The sequence below is a fragment of the Callithrix jacchus genome, chromosome 11, assembly GCF_049354715.1.
Source record: "Callithrix jacchus isolate 240 chromosome 11, calJac240_pri, whole genome shotgun sequence".
Lineage (NCBI taxonomy): Eukaryota > Metazoa > Chordata > Mammalia > Primates > Cebidae > Callithrix > Callithrix jacchus.
The window spans coordinates 110,410,540-110,434,571 of NC_133512.1; the positions used below are offsets into that span (position 1 = coordinate 110,410,540).

Here is a 24,032-nt window from a genome sequence, read left to right on the forward strand (position 1 = left end):
TGAAAATAGGAAGTGATTTAAAAAATTCTACTTAATTGTGTTCTTTGGAAACATCAGGTCATTTGGTTGCATTTTAAAGAGAAGATAAAAATGCAAATTTAAGTGTATACTGCCATCATTTATAAAATATGGCCTCTATTCTCACCTCATCTGTATCCCTAACAAGTTATAGCTGATACTCTTCTACCAGCACCAGATAAAACCATCCAAGTTGCTTAGCATTTTCATAAGTTAACTCCTTTGTAAATAATTTGGCTTTTAAAATAAAAATATCCATGGCTTCCCCTTCCAAAACATGTTGCTACAAATAACATGGGCGAAAAATGTCATTGTTATTGTATTGATTCGGCACATAAAAATAACAGGCATGTGCTGAGCACCTGGTAGGTATCAGATGATGCACCTGGCTGTGAGAAATTAAATGAGATAGAGGATGTAAAATATTTGTTAAATTCATCATATTATATCATACCTTTTCATGTGTATTATTATTACTTTGAGTAATGGCTAGAGCATAAGTGTGATGCTTATCATTGCCTGTTGTTATTATAATAATACATTCTATGATGAGGAAGAAAAGGAGGAGGAAAATAAAGGGAAAAGAAATATATTGGCCAGTATTTATTTAGCATGTACACTGTACTAGTCATTATACTAAGCTGTTTATATGCATTATGTCCTTGTGCAGTAGGAGGATGAAGAAATGCCCTTGAGAAAGATGGCTGGCAAAACAGCTCTGATCAGCTACAGAAGCTCCCATGTGGGTTTGATTTCAGGGTTTATCCTAGACATTGAGAAACACTGAAGAATTTTTAACAGGAGAATGACATGTTCAGATTTGCATTTTAGAAAGGTCACTCTGGCAGTGTGAGGAGTAGTTTGTACTAGAGAAAGACTGGAGAGTGGGAGACTGCTTAGAAGCATATGGCTTTGGTGATAGTTCATGCGAGAGGTGTGAAAGGTCTGAGAAGATGCCTGGGTGGAAAGAGGGGCAAGGATTCTGGGGAAGCCTCCCAGGGAACAGATTTAACCTGGAGACTGATTAGAGGGCAGCAGTGAAATATGGAGTGAGAAAGAAAGAAGGTATCCTTATAGCTTGTCAACCTCACTTCTAGATTCTCATGTATTTAGGGATTAATAAAAATGTGCAGCTTGATATTATTATTCACACAATCATGTAAAACTTCTCTATTGTCCACCTAACAAATATCTCCCGTCTTTCTTGCTCACATGTGTATGTGTGTGTGTGTATGTATACACACACACATACACAGGCATGCATTATACATATATATATATATACATACATGTATACACACACACACACACACACATATATATCCTTCAAGAAAAATGTTTCCATTCTAAAGATAGAAGACTTCCATTGAGAAGTCTTAAAGACTTAAATGTACAGAATATTCTATTTAGATTATCCTCCCAGGGATATCTCAGTGGTATCTCTTCATCTTGCATTAAGAACATTTTCATAACAATGTTAGACATGTAAGGGTGTTAATATCCTTCCCACCCCTTTGCCATAACTGTTTACATAGTAAACATTTAACATACTCACACAACAAATGTATTCTACTAATATCTTTGCTCAAAAACACATTAATTCAAAGCCCTTCTTGCTTAGGTCCACTTGAATTTGTGATTGAAATTGAAATTCTCCCTAAGTTTTAAAAAGGATGTCCTTGTCCTATGGAAATCAATGTGCTTCCAGTTATTGAACACAAGAGGGCATCATTCAGTGAAATCTTGGATTTGGGAGAGGGAGCGAAGTGGGAGAGAGAAGAGGGGACATACAAGGGAGTGAGAGGGAGGAAGGGGTATGGGAGAAGACAGAGAAAGGGAAAAAAGGAGAGAGAAGGAATTCTATTACTAATGAAAGAAACTGGGAAAACGGAGTTTTTAGTGTGTACGCCTATCTACCATGAAACATTACCATGGTAACAGCACCAGTTAAGATGATTGTATATTTAGGTCATAGTATAAAAGAAGGAGCTAGAACATGTGAAAAAAAAAAAAAGAGAAATAAATAAAGTAAGGAAAAGATATATAAAGAGTGGAAAGAGCCAAACCAACTGGAACCTACCTCTTTCTTTGCTAATAGCAGTTTGCAAAGTAACATTATACTTTCAAAGCAAATGTGGATAATACATACTAATTAAAATTAAATGGAATCATTGAAATTCCGAATCCTAAGTGCCAAAAGTCTTATTCAAAAAGATAACTCATTTAGCATGGAAAAATGAAGAGACAATTAGACTGGAATTGGGATGCGTGTGTTCTTATGCAGTTCTTGGTTAGCTGTGTCACCTTGAAAAAGTCTCTTCATCCTCTTCCTATCATGAGCTAAACTGAATGATACCAAAATTATCTTTTATTACTTTGTATCAGAAAAAACAACTTCTGTTTAGCAATGTACTAGGATAGCTGAAAGGTGAAAATGGGATCTGCCAACATTTTGGTGCCCTTGTTTACCTGTGCCAGAGGCAATCACGGACTAAACAAAATAAGCATGTTGTGACAACTAAGAATCTACTCAGCACTGCATCTTCTTCGCTAAAGGTCTAGGGGATCCAACAAAAACACAAAAAGTTGAATTAACAGATGGAGAGAACATCATTGAATTTCTGAATCCCACAGTTTTGTTTTCCCCAAACACAGGGAGAACAAGTGCCACAACTATTTATAAAGAACCAATCAACACAATACAAGAACTAAGACTGTGGAATCCAACAGACTTGTGTTTGAATCCAGGGGCTGCAACTTACTAGCTATATGATCTTGGGTCATTATTAGACCCCTCTGAATGCTGGTTTCTTCCTCTGTAAGCAGGAAAATAACATCTACTACATAGGATTGTTGCAATGAGAAAATGAAAAAATTGATTATTAACTCATTCATCAAAGATTAAATACGTGTCTTGGGTGTGCCTGGCTCTATTTTAAAGAGTAAGGCTAAAGCAACTGATAAAACAGAAAATATCACCAGGTAAATGCTTAGAATAGTGCCAGGAACTTAGAATACACTCAGCAAAAATATCTGTCTAAGAAAAGGTGACTTTCATCTCTTTCCCCACATATCACCTCCCCCACATAGGCCAGGTGAGCTGTGGAATATGCAGTCAGTAACTTACACCATTTATCTTAAGTGAGAGAAGTCTTGACACCTGCTCAATGAACCAAAGGTGGCCAGAGTGGGTACAGGTGATAGGAAACAAAAGCCAGTTGTTAGTAATCACAAGGCAGACATTGGCAGCATTTGATACATAGGACTGTACTGAGAACTATGCCACAGAGAGTCCACGCCATAAAATCTCTAGCAGGTCTAATATAAGTTTAAATGAAGAAAACCAATTCTTCAAGAGAACTGTGTGGCAAAATGTTTCTGTCAGTCTCTATCCTACTGAGTAAAGTGGGAAAAGTTTAAGACAGGATTGAGAATGGTGTCTGAGTGGTCGGGTGAAGACAATAGCAGGGGTTTGCTCACATGCATATCCTAAACAAAGGCTGACATTAGTGATGGAGGTTGAATCCAGCATGATTATTGACGTATCTACAGATTCTTGCCCTCATTTTTCTCTCTCCCAATTCCCTCTTCTTTTCCCTTTTATTCTAGTTTCTCCCCTTCTCCCTCTCTTGTACCTGCTGTAACTTTACTCATTGCTGTGGGTCCCAGAGACATGTGACTCCTAATTAGTCAGCCTACTTTCCATTCATGACAGCGTCATTCATGCTTTTTGTGCCTTCCCTACCTGCCAGCAGGCTGGGACTGTTTCCTTTGGACCTCTGAAACCACCTATTTCTCTTGACCCCGGGGAATGGCTGCTCTGGAATTGGAATTGGAAAATTGTTCAGTGAAGACACATCTGGATGCCTGACTATGTGGATTGTCTGGGCAATAAAGGGGATTGGTCAAATTTAGAGCAATATGTGTTGTTTTGTTTGTTTTGTAACATGAAGACGATGGTCTCTGCCTCTCAATATTGAGGGACTCTGGGAACTAAGCAAAAGGGACTTTTACTGGTATTTGACCTGCTATTTCTTTCCCAATCTGTCTCTGAAGTTAGTTGAGAGATGAAAACATGCTCTTTGGGTTCTCTTTTACTCAAACTGTGACAGAAGTATTCAAATCCACCTATTTGCTCACTCCAGTTCGCCTCCAGGCGCCCTCAAGCACCCTTACACAAGCAAACATGCCTCTTTGTTTTATAGGAAAATGAAGCATCTGTCAGGCAGTCTAGCCCTGGGAATTTGGGGTCTGGAGACTTTCCCTCATTTTCACCCCATCTCATTCACAGAGCTTTATTTTTAAATGGTAAACAGATTTGGCTATAGTTCTCACCTCTTTTTAGGGTCAGGTTACATCTTTAAAGTTTTAACTGGCATATTGTCTAGCCCAGGAAAGCAAATCAAGTCAATAGGAAATTGCTTATTTATTGTATTGCTACAACTAGATGACATTATTGCTAATAGCAATAACAATAATAATTCACCTGGCATTGATTTATTACTTCTGAGTCCTCAGTGCCAAGCCTGCAAAGCTGGGACATTGTTGGCACAAAATTCTTCCATCCATTTGACAAGTCTCAAAAGTCCACTTTCTGAACTGCAGAAGAATACAGTTCCCAGCTTAAAATTGCCTGGTGGCCACGTCAGCTGGTTTACCTCTGTGATCACCAGTGTCATTATTATTACCTCCCCAACCATGGCACAGGTACGCCTGTTTTGGGCTTCTGTATAAAGATATCATCATCTCTATTATCATCTTATCAGTGAAAATGCGTATATTCCTGTCATATGGTGGTACATATTTACCGATTGCCCCCAAAGTGCAATGCGCTACCTTTGCCGCACAATCCCGAGTCCCTTACTCTGGAGTTTATTAAAAGCTTCATTTTGAGAGCCCTCTGAATCGGAGACGCCAGAATTGCCAGGAAAGAAGAGAATCGCTGGCGCGTCCCAGCACCCGGGCATCGAACTTCCCTGGGCAGGATGGCGAAAAGCTGCTGCCCGCGGGTGGGCTCCTGGGGGGACGCCCGGCGGCGGAGCGGGGCGGGGCAGGGCGGGGCAGGGAGGCCTGCAGCGCTGCAGCCACAGGAACCCTTGGTGCTTCGCACAGCCGGGCCGGTTTTTCCCAGAGCCTCCCTCCCCTCAAGCCTAACCCCAATTCCAGTTTTCCTCAGGCCTTTCGGGTGGCCCCGGGGTTTGTCTCTGGAATCTAGGCTGACTCCCCACCCGACCCGCAGAGCCCTGTGCGGGCAGTGGCCCTGACCATTGCGGTGGCTGCTGGAGCTCCGGGCTGTGGAGCCGGGGCTGCGCGCCGGAGCGCTGGAGAGTGTGTGGCAGAGCGTGGAAACTGGTCGCTGTGTGCTTGTGTCGCTGGCTGCGTGTCCTAGGGGATGGGCAAATCACACGGCTGCCACATACCCATTGCCACCCAACGCTAAGAAAAGAGCAGGAAAAGCAAAACAAAGAAAAAAGCAAAGAAGAAAGGGAAATAGAAAGTCAATGTGGGGGATTCCGGAGCTTGAGGAGTGGGAGGCGCTGCTCTCTTCTTGGCTCGCGGCGCCTGGGCTGGCAGACTTGGAGCCCCGGGTGGCCGCAGCCACAGACGTGCTGTGGCGGTGAACTGACCTAAGGACGCGGGAGGTCTGCCTGGGTCAGATGTCCGCCGACAGCTCTGCTGGCTTTACGCGTTTACCTCCATTTCTCTGTTCTCCTCCAGCCACTCTGTCCCTGGCGACCCTCCCTGCTGGTATTTCTGTACATGCAAGAGTCTTGGCATCATCGCCAGGGACCAAGGGGTCGGTGGACCCTCCCGGGGACAATTCTGCATCTCAGGACAGCCTCGAGGACTGCGACGGGCAGGAAGATGGAGAAGGGGTGGGGGGTGCTGAAGGAGGACAGAGGCTAAGGGTGTGCCGCCTTGTGTGTCAATAATTCTGGGGAATTTTCACCTCTCCCAGACGAGTCTCCACTTACCCCACGAGGGGCCCCCTGGACGCCCAGCAGCGCGCACAGGTGGAATTCCTGCGCGTCTAACCGGCACCACGCATGGACCTCACCTGTCTGGGTCCGAGAGCTACAAGTTAGCGGCGATTGCCCGGGACCTCAGGTGCGGACCGCAAGGGACATTGGGCGGGTGCAGCGGTCCCCAATCTACGACCGCGGGACCTGCCGGGGCGGTTCAGGACCCATTGCGAGTTAGGTGGCGAAGCCCAGGCACAGTCCGTGTTTCATGGGCTTCGGGTTGGGACCTTGTTCCTCAGCCACCGCGGACTTTCGCGCTCCTGCGCGGGGCTAAAATAGTATGGCATTGCAGAAGGCTTCCCTCTCTTTGTCTTGGGACCCTCTCCCCCATTCTTATTGCTTCTGCTTCATGGCCATGACCCGGAGACTGCAATGGGAAACCTCCAGCGCTGGAGGGCGGCTCCTAAAGCGGAGCCGGGGATAGCTTGGAGCCAGGGCGAGCCGGGCCTCCATCCCACATGCACTGAAGACGCGGTCAGACCCCAGCAGGAAGGAACGCGAGGGGCGGGAGGGACGAACCTCTCCTTGTCTTGTCCACGGCCGCATCTAGAGTGGGTGGCGGGAAGAGGGTCGGCAACAGTAGAGAGAACTAGGGGCTGGAAGACGGAGCGAAGCCGGGACAGCGCGGCTCCCAGGCTGCTTTCGCCACATTCGGCTGGACTCAGTCACCCTCGGAATCGTAGGGATACCCCACCCCGCGCTGTGCTTCATTTGCCCCTTCCTTCCAGACCCGCCATCACTGCCCGCAGTCCTCCAAGCCTCAGGATCCAAAGTTTCCGTCTGACAATCTGCACGTGGGTAGGACCTCCCTCCAATTCCCCACCCCCCCCGCCAAGCCCTGACCCTTGAGAGTCCGGTTTTGGGGGGATATGAAGGGAGAGACCCCCGGTGCCAGGGCCCTTGGAGTGGGCAAGTGGAGAGCTGCACAGCGCGGTGCCCTTACCTGTCGCTGGTTCGCTCCAGTTGCCTCCCCGGCTGCGAGGTGGTGGAGGCTTTAAGGCGCGAGGAGCCCTTTGTTGGTTCAGGGCCGATCCGCCCGGGCTCCAGCTGCGCACGGTTTAGAGTCCGAGGCCAGCTGCCGGTTTTCTTTCTCCCTTGATCTTGCAAAAGAAAAGGAAAAGATTAGTTGGTGCCGAGACACTGAAGGGGTGGGGCGGGAGAGGCGGGAGGGAACCGACCCAAAGGCTCCGGCGAGAGCTGCGGAGCTGGCGCGAGCGCGCGCGCGCAGGCAGAGTCACGCACCCCACTCTCGTCCCAGTCACTTGGCTAGTCTGTGACCTGTTCGTGGTTTAGGCTGGAGTTATATTGACGCTGCCCCCGCCCTCCACGCCGAACCACTAAAGGAGAAGCAAACAAGACTTTCAAACCTGGCTTTCACGAAGAGCCTGGAGACCAAAATAGAATGGAGACCTGGATGCCTCGGCGAGCTGGGCTGGATTCATTTCTTCACCAAAGTGCTTGGGGAAGTAGAAATTAGTTTTGAGGGGCGACACCTATTCTGGTACCTCGGCGATTTCCTGGTGAAATCTGCTATTTCTAGGCTCAGGCCAACCAGCAGCCTGGAGTGTGTGAGTGTGTGTTTGTTTGTGTGTGTGTGTGTGTGTGTGTGTGTGCCCGCGGGCGCTCCCTAGGTATTTGCGCCTGGGCGCCTTTGGTATAGCAGGAGAGTGTGTCTGTATTCGTGCGTGTGTGTTCGATTAGCTGCAATGGGCGGACAATTTCTGGAGAGAACATTTACAATTTTCTTTCAATATGACAGGATTAGTTGCTGTTGAAGGCGCTCCTCCAATGAAATCTTCTCTGCTCTCTGATTTGGCGGTTCTTCTGAGCAAATATGACAGCCTTTTCTCCAGGCTCCTTTTCGCTCCTCTCCATTTCCATCCCCAGAGCCCAGCTCTCCATCTGCAATTTCTACATCAGAACCACCCCCAACCCCGAGTCCTTTCCCTGCAAATGTGTGAGTGCTACAAAGGTGACATGGCATATCGGGAAGAATGCAGTATTGCTTTTTGATTGTCGGAGATACTTAAGCCCAGTTTTTCCAGGTGGGAAATAGACTAAATCCACTATGCTTTGTAAATATAGAATTGTTCTGAACTATTCACAGCTTGTTTATTTCTTTGGAGCATTGACAAATGCATTAGAAGGAGAAGTAATTTTTTCCTCTTATTTTAACTATGAGCCAGTGACCATGTTTTCTTCACCTAATGGGCAATAGACTACAGAATATATATATATTTGGTGCTTCAGAAAATTTGTGAACTCCATGAAACAAATAATAGGATGCAAACTTTCTGTGCTCAGACCTGCCTTTGATGTTTATTTTTTTATTTTAATGCAAAATTTCTTCTAATAATTGCATCCATTATTTTTAGATACTAATCTCATTTGATAAAAGTACAATGATACAATTTTAAAGTGTAGCTGAGGCCAAAACTTGCTTTTGTAAAAGCATATGTGTACGTGAACATAACATTAATAGATTGTATATTACATAGGCTTCACTTTCTCTCATCCAACTTCAATCAAATAAAAAGAAAGAGTAGAAACCTTAAATTTACTAACCCGGAATTGGACACACCACTTTTTGGGTCACAGGGACAGGCAAAGAGCAAGTTAAAGATACATTGAGGTAATATAATATAGTCAATTACATTCAGTTCAGTTCTTGATGTCCGGGGCTTTGCTTGGTATTAAGCGGCATCCAGAAGAGCAGAAACCGCTGTTCCTGTGTTTATTTAAGCTTCTATTCCTATTGACAAGAAAAGACACTCATATGAAACATCTATATAACAGTTAACAAACAAATGATTACTTTTATAGCAATGTAAATTTATTGATAAATGGAAATGTTGTCACTAAAAGCTTCTGCTCTTTTTATTAACTCATAGCTATCACCAAGCAGGACCTGACACGAACTTGATTTTGCTTGATTGAAGTCATCCTGAAGCACAGCATTACAAGACTGTGTCTCTGCCTTCAATCTCCATACTCACATGCCACCATCACTGGGCAATTATAAGATACCTTCAAGAAAATCAAAAGAGCTCTGCTAAGTCTCATTCTCAGCCTCTCCCAGCATTTGTTCTGTCACATTAAATATATGATTTTGTCATTTCTCCTCTCTTACTCTTTTCAGAATGAATTCACATTTTCCTTTTTTACTCCATTATTTCTGTCTACTGAGGCTCCATAAACCCATGAAGCTGCTTGAGTCTTTTTGAACACACACAGACACACACCCATCAAAGCAAAAGTGAGGAGAAATAGATCTTTGGCCAGCAATAGACCAGAAAACCCAGTGATTTGTTACTCTTTTGTTCCTTTACATCATTAAGAACACCAAGCCCCCTTTTGCTAATGAACTTATACCTTCCAAAATAAGCAGCAAAATTTATAACCATGAAAGCAAACAAATACTTTTCTTAAACCTCAATAAAACAGAGTCTGTGGGTGACTGAGTGCTATGTTTAATAGAAGTCAGTATACTTAAGGCCTTTTGGAGAGGAGCTGCACATGGAAACATCATTTTCACCAGTCATCAATTATGTCCATTTTCTTTTTCTAGGTCATCACTTAGAACACATTTTTATATATACTTGTAACTCTGCCACTCACTGTGATTTTGGAGAAATTGTTTAACTTCTCTTTGCCTCAGCTTCTTAAACCATAAAATGGGTAGTTATATCTGCTGGGGTTGGTAGAAGAAATAATAGAATTAATTCATGTGAAATTCTTAAAAGAGCATGTGGCATGTAGCAAATTAGCTATAAATATACTACTGTTGGTCAAGATTGAAAATTACAGGTTCTTGGGTCACACCTGTGACCTAATGAAACAGAGTATGGAGTGACTCTTGAGAATGCAAACCATAATGCTCATCCACATCCTGTAATGAGCATGAGAAACATAATCCATTAGCACTGTGATTTCAGGGAAACTCAATTCTTTTCTTCTTCTAGCTTCTGTTTTGATACAAGAAATGATCATGTGTATTCTGTTTTATTTTCATCTCTTAAACCAGTTTATTTTCTGAGGAAAAAAAAAAAGAATACTCCCCCACCTCAGGAATACAGCATTTGCATGTATTAGCAATTGTTGGTGTGGAAATTTTTTGTTGGTCTGTTTGTTTTTGTGAGATGGAGTCTCACTCTGTCACCCAGGCTGGAGTGCAGTGGCACGATTTCAGGCTCACTGCAACCTCCTCCACCCTAGTTCAAGTGATGCTTCTACCTTAGCCTCCCAAGTAGCTGGGATTACTGGCACCTACCACTAGGCCCGGCTAAGTTTTGTATTTTTTGTAGCGATGGGGTTTCACCATGTTGGCCAGACTCATCTCAAACTCCTGACCTCAAGTGATCAGCCCACCTCAGCCTCCTGAAGTGCTGGGATTACAGGCATGAACCACTGTGGTCTGGGCAGTATAGAACATTTTTAAAACTGCTTTTTAAATACTTTGTAAAATGCATCTATGGGATTTTTAAAATCTACATTCCTATTTTCCACCTCAAAGAACTCTAATAAATTAGCAATTTCTACTTATGAAGCCAAACTTCATTACCTACCACCTCATGATGCTAGTTTTAGATGCACGTTGAAGAGCTCTCAATGCCTGTAAAGGGTGACTTTGAATCTTTGACAAAGCTTGTGTTTCAATAAGATTACAAATAAGGTCACCACTAATGTGAGAAGAAGGGGAACCACAAATCTCATTCCTGGGAATGCGGAGCATATTTATCATGCCACATTGATTTCACTGCAGCAATAATTAGGCTTCAGTAATTAGATGCACAAATCAGCACTCTATCATCGTAAGTGGATTAAGAGGCTGACAAGTTCAACTCCAGTGATTTCCCACCAGGTATGGCGGTCATAACATTTTTTTTTTCATTTCTATTTTCAAGGAACCAAGAAAATGAAGGTGAGGACTTTGCCTATATTGGGAAAATGAGCCAAGAGCAGATCTTTCCTTGTCCTTCATCTTCTACTCACACTGACTGTTTAAGACTTGAACCAGGGAAGCACAGCATTTATTAGCAGTCACTTTGTAAAACTGGGCTGATTTATCTGATGGATGCCAAAGGAACCTTTCTCTTCCTTGACCTCAGTTTGAAAAAAAAAAAAAATCCTGGGTTAAAAGTGGATCTCCACTAGATGACAATCACTACTTAAAATGTGTCCTGCAGTTGTCCCTTACTGTTTGGAAATCTTAGTAATAGTTTTGTAACAGACACTCTATTATTCCTAAAATTATTTTTTTTCCCTAGAGACCTTCCCAGAGAGCAATTTAAAAACTTCTATTCTTTAGCTAAAAAAGATGATCTCTTTTTATTCTAGAAAATCTTGAGTTTTTCATTCTCAGACCCTGCAATCGAAGTTTTCATATACAAATAGGACTGATTCTGAGGGATAATGCTTAGTGACTGTGAAAAACAATGCTTGCTATTTCTTTTTTTTTTTTTCATGAAGTTTGGCATCACAGATGTTTTCAACTCTTTTCTCTCATAGCAATGATAGTGCTGAAAACATGTACTGCTGCTGTGTAGAAAATATTTAAAATACAGAACTCTTTTGCAAACAGGGACTATGAAGAAGGGAGAAAAAGCAGAGATGAGGGGGTGCCGTGCACTACCCTGCAAAATGTTAAACAGCTGCAATGGTGATAAATTAGTGTTAAGAATACAGAAGGAAAAGGTCACATGGGATGCTTGTTTCCTTAGAGAAGCATTTAGTGTGTGTGTGTTCCTCCTACTAGGAGGTAAGCTGAACGCTGCTTCAGAAATGAACCTCTAAGGCAGGGTGAACTTAAAAGTTTCAACAACAACTACCTCAGAGTATATTTTAACAAACAGCCTAAATTTCCCCTTTTTACAGGCAAAGTTAAAAGCTGGAATCTCAGATGAAGATAAGATTCTAGCAAAATCAAAGTGAAAGTCTTATGATACTCTTCTATATGCATGAGGTCTCAGATTATTTGAATCAGTAACTCTTTGTGCAGGCAAAAGTCATCTAGAAATATTTAAAATCTTTTCAGTCTGCAGAGAAACCTGCATTTACTCATGGGAGTTCACATAATTTCTCAGATCATATAACATACCAGCTTCTTAAGCTAACTAAAGGGAAAAGCTGGAAATGCTAACAGTCTAAAGAAATAAATCCTGGGTGCCATCACAACATTGGACAACTTCCTGATAAAATTTGATCTACCTCTATTTCTTGAGAGTGACTGGAATAATTGTGATGTAAAAGCAGCATGTTGCTAAGTAAGACTTAACTGAGTGTGTCTGCTACTGTAAAATCACTTCATATAGATCTTTTCACTTTAAAAACAGACTCCCCTAGCAGCGTGTCCAAGGAAGCATACTCCCAACCATTCTATGATTTACCATGCCTAAAATCCTGGACATTTTGTCTTTTCTCATTATTTAACCAGCAAAGTGATGGGTGTTAGGCTTAAGGATCTCATTTACAAAATCTCATGGGCAATATTTCATAAATCCTTGCAGAAAGGAATGAGGCAAGGCTCTGGGCAAAGTTATTGTATGTGTCCCATTTCTACAAGGCTTTCCTTGGCAAATGTTTTTGTAGAAATTGAGTTGGTTTCGAAAGGATGCCCAATAAGCGTGTATTATTGGCAATCATTGAATGTCTCCAATAACAACCACTCTAAATCCACTTTGAAAGGTCCAGAGGTGACAGACAGAAGGCACTCCCCTTTTATTATGCCAGAATACTGAGTAGACAGTTTCTCTCACTTGATAGCAAATCCTGGACAGATTTTCTTCTTAAGTCTCACATAAACAAGCTGCTTGTGCTTCGCTTTCCTTCTACTGTGTTGTAAGTTTCAGGTGATCATCCTGAGAATGCCAGAGTGCATCTGTAAGAATGATGCTTCTCAGCAGCCTACTACAGACCAGACTTGAAGCATCAAGATTAGTTCAACAAATATTTACACATCAATCAATATTCTCTTAGATATCAGGATTAGCTAAACACGTGGTTAGAACAAACATAAAAAAATTATTCTTAGGCACCTTCAATAAAATCTTTGCTGTCGTAACCCATGGGGGATTCAGGAAAGAGCCTTGACTCTTCATCAGGGAGCTAATTCCAGAAGTGGATTATAGGTGAGTTACACTCTATCTGGAATTTAGAAGCTATGCCAAGTTAAATCTTGGTAAAGTACTCTGGATGATGAAGCAATGTGTACAATATTTAAGGCAATCACCAGGAAATTACTGCTAAAACTGAAGACATCTATTAATGACCAACTAGCAAAACCCATGCTTTATAGTATCCAGGGTGGGAAAAAGTAACCAAAAACTATTGAATATTATGTCTACTTTCCAAAGATTATTAATGGAGAAGCCTAGGATAAGCAAGAACACTCTCACACATTCTTTGTCCAGGATGCTATGTTCTAGGATGTACTTCCAATCTTCCAATTTCTCTGTAGCTATTTTATTTATTTATTTATTATTTCTTTTTTCGCTTTTGTGTTTTGGAAGCAATTAAGCTGACTGAGAACTTACTTAGCAACGTGTGTCTCTGGCACATGGACATTTCTGTAATTTCTCGAGAAGAAAACTCTTGGCTATGGCTGTTACAGCTTATTCTAATTACATAACGGCATTGGGATGGGGATAATGTAACTAAGAACTGGAATGCAGTTGCTGTTCACAGAATTGACTTAAAGGAATAAAAGCCCATTTTGAGCTGTAGTGTATACCTTCAGCTTGCAGAATAATACTAGGCTTATCTCTGGGAATGTTCTCTCAGGTTTCTTTGCATCCTACCCCAAAGCTGGTCCACAGTGATAAGTGAGAGAATGGGAAACAGACAGGTATGCAAACTTTCAAGGTGAAAGTAGAAAATTAAGCTATCCAGTTTCTAAGAAGAGCTGTGCTGCATAGAAAGCCTCTATGCCATTATCTCTAAAGTAGGGTCACCTATGCAATACTAGGAAGAGGTGAATAAGATGGACAAACGGTAAGGTATAAATAACAGAATTGCTTCTAGGGACAAAACTTAGATGGGATCCTCTATCAAAGTAAAGGAAATAAAACAAAACTGATTCCTTCATCTGTGTGGTAAGAATATACCTATATTATTTTCTGGTGTCATTTGAGGCAACAACCTTCCCTGAAACTTGTATGTATGTACCTCCAGATATATATTGGCTCATATTGTTCTAGGTAGATTTTCTCATCAGCTCCTTGTATGAAATATCATATCCAGGTACCTTTTGTCCTTATACAACTCTCAATCAAGAAAGATGAAAATTCCACTCTAAAACAAAGATTCCTGTCCTACATGAAGTCACTTGCAGAACTCCAGCAGTTGCTTAATTCTGGCTTCCAAAGCCAAGAGCAGTGGTATCTGTAACTATAAAAACTAGTTTCTTGAGTGCAAGACCATGAGTATGTTCTGATAACAACATGAGATAGGCTGACTCCCTGTAAGTCAATGCATTTATAGAATAAACTTTGATTTTGCTTCTTGATCACCTAATTCAGAACTGTTTTCTCATTCTAAGCCTTTTATTATTATTATTATTATTTTTAGAGATGGGGTTTCACCATGCAAGTCAGGCTGGTCTCGAACTCCCGACCTCAGGTGATCCACCTGCCTCAGCCTCCCAAAGTGCTGGGATTACAAGCATGAGACACCATGCCTGACCGATTCTAAGCCTTTTTGTCTTTAAATATTCTTTTTGGCCCAATTGCTACTCTGTTCTTATTGATCCCAACTACTGGCTGGAGATTTGCCAAATAATCTTCACCTCAACTCTATGTACTAGTGTTTCTGTGTAAGTTTAGAACTAGACTCCTCCTTCTTACATTAAAAATAATAATTCTGATCTGCACTGTGATCCCTTTGTTTTTAAACCTAATAATACTTCTTATAAATTGGGGTGTGGCCAATGCAGCAGGACTGCAAGCATAGTGGACCCTTTCCCCGATGGCCAAGTCAGTTTTAAGTATATTCAATTTCGACTCTAGTTTGATGTGGTTAATTGCTTACAACTTGTTATAATAGTTATAGGGAACATTTCTTAGTATATCACTATATGAATATGATGATGATTCTCTTGGAAGACTTTTCAAACCTAAATAATGAGTTGTTTTTGTCATTGGGCTTATTATTTTTTGCCATAATACTAATATACATGTTAACAGAAATATAATATTTACATATAATTAAAAATAATCTCATAACATTAAAAGCATTTTGTACTATGACTGCTTAGTAATGATAACCTTTCTTGGAATGTGAGAGTTGGTAAATTTTCTTATCGTATTCTCTCTTCTGTACAGAATTCTTGATCGTTATTTTTGTTTCTAATCTGGAGCTATCTTTCCTGAAAGTAACTTAGAAACAAAGCACAAAGCTTTAAATTAAAAGACTAATGAAGACAGCAAATTAAAATTAAATTCTAAAAATGATTGCATCATATGAAAAGAGATTAAAGTACAGAGGAAATGTGGGAAGAAATGGTAAAAAATGCACTTACTTAGTGAAATTAGAACTCCTAGTGAAGCCAATACTCATGATCTAAAAAAAAAGATGAAGAATGAGATTCCTGTGCTCACCCCAAAGTACATTCATGGAAGCATGGGAAACCAAGATAAGAGCTGTCAGGAAAAGGAAATGAGCCACTGTTGTTTTGTAACTCCTTTACTAAACTGCTAGAAACTACAGCATGGCTTTCATACTAAGCTGAAAGTTCTCATCTCCTCATATGCAGCTTATAAACCTATCCTATTTAGCTTTTAAATAAACTAAGTATTGAAAACAAAAATAGTTCTGAAAAGGTTTCTATTTCTTTCTTTTTGCTTGCTTTCTCCCTTAAGTGGTGACAGTTCTCTCTGTGAGCCTCTTTAGAAACCTGATGGCACAGACAAAAAGAATTTACTCAAAATACCCTGGGGTGTTGTGATGGAGTGGAGGGAATTGAAATGTATAGCAGTCTAGTTGCTAAGGATAAGGGTCAGAGTCTAATACCCAAAACCTGCCTGCCACAGTGTCTCTCAAAATGAATCTGTGGTGAACCAGAAAAATTAATCTAAATGCTTTATCACAAATATAAATAGCACCGTCTGTGCCTGTTTTACAAAGCACAGAAGTGCAAGGGGGACAGCATTTTTAAAGCGTTTCTATGTGAGTGTGTTTAAACATGCAGAGTGTTTGTTTAGCTTTCAGTTATCCCTGAAGAATAAAAGCTACTCTCTAGCACAGGTAATTCTTCAAAATACAACTTTGAACAACATAGATTTGAAGGTGAATGGTTATTTAGGGGTAAATCTTAAGTCTCTATTCACCTTCTCATAAGTCTATACCGTCATCATAAATGTTGATATTTTTCCTCAGTATTGATCATCTTGACTCATTTAAAAATAACTCCCCAAATATTTGTTCATTTATGTGTGCAATTCTGTGTAGTGATACCAGCAAATGGTGAACTTCAGCTTCTCACAAAAAGAATGTACTTTGTACACATTACACAGTATTGCCCTATTACAATGCAATGAACTGGGTGACTATGCACCAAGTCACATCTGAAAACATCAACTTCTTAAATTAGGTCACCTGGAGCATCAATATACCCTTTGCATCTCATACTTATAGGAATGTTCATTTGGCCAACATCAAGGAATAAACATTCCATATTTTCAAATTGCCCTAGTAATCTAAATTTATCACTTCAAGCTTTGTCAATTAAAAAAAAGTTAACCACGTGATACATTTTTCTAATTGTATTACAAAATGGCCCATCTTCCTAAATGGAATGCAACAGTGAAGTCAAATAGAAAGTGCCCTGTATCCTCATGTCAATTATTGTATATTATATGACCTTAACTAAGTAATTTAACCCATTGGTGCCTCACTTAATTTATCTGTAAAATGATAATGCAGTTATCCTAATTCCAAGATAATTTAAAAATATTTTAATACAAGATTTATTATCATTATATATGTTTATATATATATACACACACATATATCTTTACATATATATGAAAATCAGTTGTTCATCAGGTTTTCATTAATTTATAACTCTTGTAATCTGAAATGTTTATATTTGCAGGGTTTAGAAGGCAGATAATGTTTCCCTCCCCAAGATGTCCACATTTAAATCTTTAGAAACTATATATATGTTACTATAAATTGGAAGAAAAGAATTTTCATGAAAGTAGACATAAGTCTGCAAATCAGCTGACCTTAAGATAGAGAGATTATCTTGTCTTAATCAGGTAGGCCCAATGTAATCAGAAGTAGCCATAAAAGTGAGTGATCAAGGCAGAAGACTCAGTATCAAAGTGAGGTGATATGAGAATAATTTGATCGGCCATTGCTGGCTTTGCAGATTGAAGGAGCCATGAATGAAAGAATGCAAGCACCTTCTAAAAGCTGGAAAACATAAGAAATCTGATTTTCTACTAGAGCCTCCAGAAAGAACGGAGGTCTACTGACACAGATTTTGGCCCAGTGAGACCTGTGCGAAGCTTCCGAACTATAAGATAATAAATGTGCATTTTTAAGCAAAGAGCCTTATGGTTGCCACAGCCATAGAAAACTACGATACTAAGTTTCTCCCATGGTCATAGAAAATAATTTAGGTACTGTATGCTAGACAAGTTTATCCGAATTTCCACGTGGGTGCCTTATGTTAGTGATAATATAATTGTGCCAATTATTTTGCCCAAATGTCTCAGTCAAGTATAGTGGTTACAATATACTTAGGGGCAGAAGGAATGCCAAAGTTTTGAGGAAGTGGTTTATTGATACTAAAAATTCAGCACTTGGGACAATTCAGCCAATGTTTCCAGTTTGAATCAGTACCTTGGAGAGTGGACAGGACACATTCTTTCATGATCAGAATAGGCCCAGATAGTCCGTTATTCTGTGGACTTAACCTCTGCCAAGATCGTTGAGATGTGGGGAGTGATTATGCTGATTGTAACCTGAGAAAAAAAGTATGAAGTTACCTCCACTTTAAAGTAGTTCTTGCCTCAAAATCAAGTCCCTTCATCTGAGCTTTGCCAAAGCCAGTTGGAGTCAAATGTTAGATGATTTTTGACCCAATGGTGCATTTCACATGTAGTTTCTGTGAACTTTCCAAGTTGGAATTGCCTTTTCTGTGTCTCCCCATGTACTGGTCTCAGTCCCTGGCTTTGCTTATAATCTATCTTTAGAGTTCAGCAAGATCTTGAGTTAGAATAAAGCAAACTGAGCTCACTACTAGAAGGTTTGGATAGATGCAGGTATGAGCCAAAATAAGCAACCATAATTTATTCACTCACTCATTTAGTAAACAATATTTATTTACTGCCTACCAGGTACCATGTGTGATTCTACATGCTAGAGATTAAGGCTGACTAAGATATAGTCTTGCTTTCATGGGTCTCTTGTGGACAGAAGCAGAACATAAATAACATCAAAAATACTTAATGTAATACAATGTAATAATGTCAAACAATAATTTTACTACAAAATGTAAAAGCAAATCAAAAGAAAAGGACTATTCTAAGTTATATATTTTTCTTTTTCCCAAATATTCATAGTTCTCCCTCTTTGCAGTTATAAGGTAAAATTACAGGTTGCAGTTGTGGTGAGAAAGGGCCCTGTGAATAGTTTTCCCTGTGAGGTCTGAGTAGCACTGATGTGACTCCAAGTTGAGCATCTAATTACCTGCTTGAAAGCTTCCCAAACTCTCCTCTGCCTTCAGTACAGCAACAGCAATATTTAAGATTGTAGTTTGAATCCTTGAATTATTCCTGCAACCACCATGAAAACATAGTGGAAATGTGAAACAAACAAACAAACAAAACAACAACAAACAAACAAACAAAAACCTTGTTGTTTTCTGACACCGGTATTTGCTTCTCCCATCACAGAATAACGTATTCTGTTCTGACTTATAAATACAGTCAAGGGAGGTGTGATACTAGGATCTGAAATTGTAGCAGAGACTTGAATGATGGTAATAACTAAGTGATGCTAAATTCCTGGAGGAAAATATTTGAGGCAGAAGAAAAGAGATAGTGTAAAAAATTGCAGACACGTATCATACAGGTCCTAAGAAGGTGATGTGCCATCCTGAACCAAGTGTGGACATAGATCCTAGCTCTAAAAAGTGCCAGGGCTTTCCTGGCCCTATTTTTTGTCTATTGATTTCCATTTCTTAATATTTATTTTGAAAAACATGGTAGACATTGGAACCAGTGACAAAATTCTTATAAAGCCAACTCAAGACTTCCAGCTAAGAATCTAACTTATTTCTTACATATAAAATTATTCTATTAAGTTGCAGTCATGTTTTTGCCACTCTCCTTATTCCCTAACCAAAATGGTTCTCATAATTTTCTTTGTAACCCTGGGGATAATACTTAGGAACCCAGGTAGTCTCTGAATCACTGCAATCTCTGTATTTTCATTTATTCATTTAGCAACTACAATATCCTTGATTCTGAACAAAACACTTGTGATAAAATAGTAAAGACAGATAGAACTTACTGTATAGTGGAGGAGACAAATATTCAGCCAATAATCACACAAATTCAAAGGGAAATTACAGGTATAAAAATATAATGGAATGAAATTGTTTTGAGTACACAGTAGGGAGATTTGAGTCTCCTCTATAAAAAAGTCTTGCCTGGGGAAGTGAAGCCTAAATTAAATCTCAAAGATGAGAAGGAATTAATCAGGTAAAGACTGGAAAGAAATGTTTGCCACAAAAAGGGAACAGCAGGTCAAGTGTTCTGTGGAAGTAGGAGGATGAGAAGTAGAAAAAAACTATGAAGGATCCAGAAGGAGGAAGGAAGAGGATTTGTGGGATGTTTTTCATGAAAAGGAATGAGTCAGGCAGGTGTGGAAGAGGGAGGCCATGCAAGGCTCTCTAGCCATGTTTAGGAAAACTATCTTTTTGTTGAAATTGGTAGGAACCTATTGGAAGAATTACAAGGGCATAGGAAAGTATAACTATAATCAAATGAGTTTCGAAAACATGTTCTGACAGCATGTTCTCACTCATAAATGGGTGTTAAACAATGAGAATACATGAACACAGGGAAGGGAACATCACACACCAGGGACTGTCAGGGGTTGGGGGTTAGGGGAGGAATAGCAGGGGTTGGGGGAATAGGGGAGGGATAACATTAGGGGAAATACCTAATGTAGATAACAGGGTGTTGGATGCAGCAAACCACCAAGGCATGTGTAACAAGCCTGCACAATCTGCACATGTACCCCAGAACTTAAAGTATAATTAAAAAAGAATAAAAATTGTAAAAAAGAAAAATGTTCTGACTACAGCTGGGAAAATGGTTTGGAGGAATGCAAGAGCAAAAATGAATCGATCAACATGATGTAGAATGGATAAAAAAAATGTGGTATGTATACACCATGGAATACTATGCAGTTATAAAAAGGAACTGTATCAAACTAACACAGGAGCAGAAAAACAAACAGCACATATTCTCACCCATAAGTGGGAGTTGAGCAATGAGAATATATGAACACAGGGAGGAGAACAACACACACTGGGGCCTGTTGGGGGGTGGGGTCAGAAGAGGTAGAGCATTAGGGCAAATAGCTAATGTATTCAGGGTTTAAAACCAAGATGGCCAGTTGATAGGTGCAGCAAATTAGCATGGCACAGGTATACCTCAAATCTGCACGTTCTGTACTTACATGCTGGAACTTAAAGTTAAAAATAAATAGATCCACAAGGCCATAATGTAAGTTCAACTGACAGACAATGACAACTTTGGTGGCATAATGGCAGGAATAAAGGGGTGACTTCCAAAGTATTTTATGACTTGAATTTTATGAAATGTGGTGTAGATTTGTTAGGTTGCAGGAAGAGAGATTTTGAGGATAACATCCTGCAATCTGAAGTGGCCATACCATTCACTAAGAACAGTGGAAGAGAACCAAGTTCTCAGAGGGTTTTCATGTTGGACCTATCAAAAATTAAGGAGTGTCAGCTATAGAGCTGAAAACACAGAGCTGGAACTCGAAATAGAGGTCTAAGCTAGATCTATACCCTTGTGAGTCATTTGTTCCTAGGTGGTAATTGAAGTTGTGGGCAAGGCCGATACATCCTAGGGGGTAGATCATAGAAGGAGCAGGAAGCCAGGGAGACAAAAGGAAGATCAGCAGGCAAACAGGGAAGGGGCAGCAGGTGCATGGGTGGAACTACAGCTGGACTGAGACAAATGTCAGAAAATCAGGGTTCTGCTCACCATTGTCTCAGGATAAGGTTTTTAAAGAATTTGTACCACAGGACAAAAGTTCTTCATGAGAGAATTTACAGTAGCAAATTCGAATGACCTGATTAGAGAATAAAGGATGGCTCTCTTCAAATTTGGCTACTGTTCTTTTCCCAACAATTTGTCCCAAAGTTGCATCATTATAAGTCAGAGTTTTATTCTACGAACCAGATCATCCCAAATCTGCAGTTCACTTAGAGACATGCAGTCCGATACCTAGCATACTTGTGGGAACAGGAGACCAGCTGATCTTACGTTTCAGTACCAAAATAAAGCAATATCCCACTTAGTCAGAAGACAGACTTCCAGCAAATGCAACAGTCAGAACATATCTATAAACCCAGAAAAACAAGCAAACAGACATCTCCTGAGCTTTAAAAATAGATGTTTAAAAAAATACTATAAAATATGTTTAGTAAGGGAATTCCTCAGACACTTACACACAGGCAATTTTTTTTCTTATTTTATATAGAACTCCTACAGACTCTATTATCTGATTTCTTAACCAATAGACAATTAGCTGCATCCAATTATAAGGAGTAAGGAACTGTTGGAAGCAGACGTACAGACAATAAAGAGAATGGACAACTAGAGTTCTGAAAAGAATTTTTCAAAAAAAATATATATCAATAATAAGTCATCCCAACAACTCAGGAAGCAGAGCTCTCTGGGGCCATAGCCAGACCACACAATCATTCTTGCCTTGCTGGCCTTTTAATCATTCATATATATTACAAGCTGGCAAAATACTTTGAGTCATCCTGATAATCCCAAGGCTGATTATGCTAAGTACACTCTTTAAGAGGGCAAAAAAGCTCATAGACATTTAATATTAATATCTTTAGTTAAGAAAAGGACAGTACTTGAAGAGATAAACTTTAGACATCTTTTAAAATTAACCTTTTTGAATCTCTCATTTCCATGTGAGCTAGATAGATATATAAGCATGGATTAATCATTGCATTAGCTAATAGTTCTTCCTGCCTTTAGATTTTAGCCGGGAGCATATTTGTATTTGTTTGCTAGAGCTGCAGGAACAGAAAATCACAAACTGGGTGGCTTAAACAACAGAAAAATGTGATCTCACAGCTCTGAGGGCCAGAAGCCCAGAATCAAGGTGTTGCCAGGATTAGCTCTTTCTGAGAGCTATGAGAGAAGGATCTGTTCTGGGCTTCTCTCTTTGGCTTAGAGATAGCTGTGTTGATGTTCACGTGGTGTTCTTCCTATATGAGAGTCTGTCTCCAAATTTGCCCTTTACATAAGGACGCCGGGCGTATTGGAGTAGGTCCCATCCCAATGACCTCATTTTAGCTTGGTAAAGATCCTATCTCTAGAAAAGGTCAGATTCTGAGGCAATAGGGGTTCAGACTTCAACATGTAAATTTAGTGGGGAGACAAAATCTAACCAATAACACTTGGTATCTATGCAAAAAATACAAAGTAAATAAATTAATGTTATATTTTATACCTGCAGTTAATGTTGGTTAAAGGCGTGCTCTTTAAAATTTACTTTAGTATTGCTGATGGATTGCCTTAAACTCATTTGCCTTATCTTTTTCGTGATCAAAGGCATAATAATCAATGATTTAATAATGAATGATTAGCCACTGTGCTTCTATAATATTAAATAATCAATGATTAGCCACTGTGCTTCCATAATATTTATCAAAGTCAGCCTCATGCTCTATTCTTTCTAAAACATCACCTCCTCTAATTCTCTTGTAATGTTCTTAGAGACATAAACCATATATTGATCATCTTAGCAAACCTGTTGCATAGCACTGTGCTTTGTACATGATCAGTCATTAATAAGTGTTTTTTGAGGTGAATATAATTGAAATGTTAGTTGAGATTATAAATTTGCTCAGTGACTATGGAGCTGTGTGAAGTTAATTGACTCACATAGGAGATTGCTTTAGTCTCATTCGCCAAGTTCTAATTAAATAAACTAATGAAAAATTGACAAATGGTGGCTCAATTAGACTCATTTCATCTATCTTGTTCTGTGCACATTCACTGGCCCTGCATTCCTGGAGTAATTTTAAGGAGTTGGGATAGATGTGTTCTCTAGTCAAAAGTGAACCCAAGTAATTGGTGGTCCAGCTCTCTTCAAGAGTCAGTCCAGTAGCATCTTGCATCCAGCTAATGAGGTTGGCACAAATAAAGTTCATTATCCCAGAATGAGTTTTCCCAAAGCCCATATGCTGTTAACTGAAATGGGAGAAAAAAGGTAAATACATGTAAATTGTATATTGTTTCTGCATTATTCACTAATTTACATATAGACTCTGATGTCACCTTTATGGAACTCACGTCTTGGTTCTAATATTGTCTTTCCAAAGTACCTTCTGGAGCATTCAACCTAAAGATACCTCTCTACCTCATTCATTTCTAACACATTTTAAAATAAATGTCCTTTTTAATGTGGACCACCATTTAAAATAATCTTTCATATTTTTGTTTGCTATCAGCTGCCTCATGCCCCCATCCCTTCTAGAATTAAACTTCAGATCAGGAGTCTGGTCACTCTGGCTTACCAACATTTTGTTCAGGGCTTGGCCATACTAGGCATTTGGTTAATATTTGGTGAGTATATGCCTCTACGTGACACCCCCCTCCCTCCATACCAGCTCTTGGACCTCACCTCTTACAAATCTTTCCTCTGTTTATACCACTGAAGTCTTGTTGGTCCCATGCTGTTCTTCAAAAGGAACCA

The 24,032-nt window shown here is 40.0% G+C and overlaps 2 protein-coding genes across 9 annotated transcripts in view; one reads left to right on the plus strand and one right to left on the minus strand.

The window, feature by feature from the left end:
* The window catches only part of CHRM2 (cholinergic receptor muscarinic 2), a 144,652-nt gene extending 136,888 nt beyond the window's left edge, over positions 1-7,764 (minus strand). For 4 of the 8 annotated variants that reach the window (XM_002751954.7, XM_035254673.3, XM_009003003.6 and 1 more), the window contains exons 1-2: positions 7,409-7,764; positions 6,985-7,141 (exon numbers count right to left, since the gene is read on the minus strand). The gene's annotated coding sequence lies outside the window, so the exon portion shown is untranslated. Of the gene's footprint in view, positions 1-6,984; positions 7,147-7,219; positions 7,317-7,408 lie in introns of those variants that run through there. The other 4 variants (XM_002751953.6, XM_035254674.3, XM_009003001.5 and 1 more) reach the window with 2 other exon arrangements.
* Positions 5,108-15,281, plus strand: LOC128928458 (uncharacterized). The gene is made up of 3 exons (XM_078342120.1): positions 5,108-6,839; positions 7,801-8,086; positions 8,933-15,281. The coding sequence occupies exons 1-2, from the start codon at positions 6,414-6,416 to the stop codon at positions 7,804-7,806; spliced, it is 432 nt and encodes a 143-aa protein (XP_078198246.1). The 5' UTR covers positions 5,108-6,413; the 3' UTR covers positions 7,807-8,086; positions 8,933-15,281.
* Positions 15,282-24,032: the final 8,751 nt, after the last annotated feature.

Coding starts and splice junctions, on each gene's coding strand:
- LOC128928458 (XM_078342120.1), top strand. CDS start 6,414: ATGGGAAACCTCCAGCGCTGGAGGGCGGCTCCTAAAGCGGAGCCGGGG.